At 43.9% G+C, this 1,982-nt stretch overlaps 1 protein-coding gene across 1 annotated transcript; it reads right to left on the reverse strand.

Moving 5' to 3' along the window:
* Positions 1-935: 935 nt before the first annotated feature.
* On the reverse strand, positions 936-1,442 carry LOC149143690 (uncharacterized). Its single transcript, XM_089451904.1, has one exon. The coding sequence runs from the start codon at positions 1,440-1,442 to the stop codon at positions 936-938; it is 507 nt and encodes a 168-aa protein (XP_089308030.1).
* Between the last annotated feature and the right edge of the window lie 540 nt (positions 1,443-1,982).

Genomic DNA, 1,982 nt, shown 5'->3' on the forward strand with positions numbered 1-1,982 from the left:
CCCTGCTTTTTAGTCATGGGGACAATGTTAGAGACCCAGTCTGTCAATGGAATAGGATAAATGAACCCAGCCTTGAGAAGTTTTTCAACCTCTCCCTTAATGGTAGCTGCCTTTCTTGGGTGCACGGGACGTAAACATTGACGAACTGGTTTCGCATTAGGATACGTAGGTATCTCATGCACCACAATACTCGGATCTATACCGGGCATTTCTTCATATGACCAGGCGAACACGTCGCGAAACTCTTAGAAGAGACTAGTGTAAATCTTGATCTCCTTGGGAGAACAAGTTACTCCAATGTGAATATTTTCGACAACCCCTGGTTTAACAGAGATGTCAATAGGTATGGTTTGCATGATATTTCCCATATTCCCTTCAGAAAATACCTCATGAGTTAAGATGGGCATTTGAAGCGGTTGAGAAGGAACATGGGAAGCAAAATTATCAAGACAGGCAGTCATTGCCCCAAAGCTAGGAAGAAACGAGGAACAATGATGACTATCAACCCAAGGAGGATCCTCAAAAGACAAAGTTTCAAGAATAGCCTCATCAGAAGGAAACATCTCTTGCAAAGGATTAGGAGAAGCAATATCTCCAAGCCAAGGGGATTGCACATACGTGTCAAGAGATCTACTCGAAGGAGTAGAGTCAGAAGAAGAAACCAAAGCCAAGACGATTTCAACATAGTTAAGCTCAACAGGGCTTAATGGCATAACATCACCCCAAGAATCTACCTGATCGAGGGGAGGAATCACCCAAGGATCAGGGTTAACAGAGATCATATTGACGGAGGCAACATTAGGAGGTGGGAGCAGAAAAATGCCCATGAGGGCAGGAGCTTTAAAGAGCCCGACACCCACACTCTCATAAGGAATACTGGTATGCTCCACATATGGAACATTGCCTTCCAAGGAAGAGGAAGCAAAGAAGGACAACTAATCAACCGTAACAATTTTCCCTTGATGAGGAAAATGGAGTACGCAGAACAGTGAAGAAGCAATGGCATGCATAGCATATGTCCAACTTCGACCCAGTAGAAGGTTGTAAGTTAGATTGGCATCGACAACCTCTACTTCGATGTTGACCATCTTGCCTTCCAAGGTGATAGGCAAGTGCGGGAGAATACCAAACGGACGAGAATATCTTCCATCAAATGCCTCTAGGGTATTCGGAGATTGACTCAAAGAGGGAGAACCAATGGCTTTCCAACAAGCAATAGACATGATGCAAGTCGAGGCTCCTTCATCGATAACAGTACGATGAATAGTCTTTGAGTTAATAACAACCTGGATGAGAAAAGTGATCTGGTGAGGCAAACATGGCACATGATTTTCAAGATCGAAAGTAATCAACTCAGAATCAGCCGGATCAATTCCACCGATGGCGGATAGTAATGACTTTCGTTGGGGAGGACAACTCTGGAGAACCTCCAATGCAGACATAGCCAAAGGAGCTTGGGCTAGATCTTTGACAATACTATAGTGTTGTGCAGCACGAGCATTGGGATTATAGGAGGATTTTTGGAGAATTCCTTTAGCAGGTGGTCAAATGACGAACTCATTACTAGGCCTTTCAATATGAAGAGGGCCAGAACTAGACGGGGAAACACTAGAAGGAACTTCAAGTTCTTTCCTGGTCGCAGAGCATAATCTTTCGATCGAGTAGACACGTGAATAGGAATAGTCCCGGCCATAAAGACCTGGGAACCAGATGAGGAAGAGGATTGAGGCTAGTCCACCATTTGATTTTGCTGGGAAGGAAAAGGTTCTTTAAGCACAGTAGAATCCCTGAAGTCCCTTTAAGCAAACAACTTACCTCAGACCGTCGAGGACAATCCTTAGTGAAGTGATCCTCATCACAGATAAGACAAGGATACTTAGGTTTGCGTTTAGAACCATCATCAGTAGGAGTCTTAGGAGGTTCTTGCTTTGGTGTGTCAGACTTATTTTTACCTTTCCCTTTCTTCTTACCCTTCGAATTTT

The sequence above is a fragment of the Pinus tabuliformis genome, chromosome X (genome assembly GCF_031772625.1).
Source record: "Pinus tabuliformis cultivar Carrire ecotype Pingquan chromosome X, CPIR1, whole genome shotgun sequence".
Lineage (NCBI taxonomy): Eukaryota > Viridiplantae > Streptophyta > Pinopsida > Pinales > Pinaceae > Pinus > Pinus tabuliformis.

Excerpts from the sequence above, each read along its gene's own strand:
- LOC149143690 (XM_089451904.1), bottom strand. The coding sequence starts at position 1,442 with ATGTCTGCATTGGAGGTTCTCCAGAGTTGTCCTCCCCAACGAAAGTCA.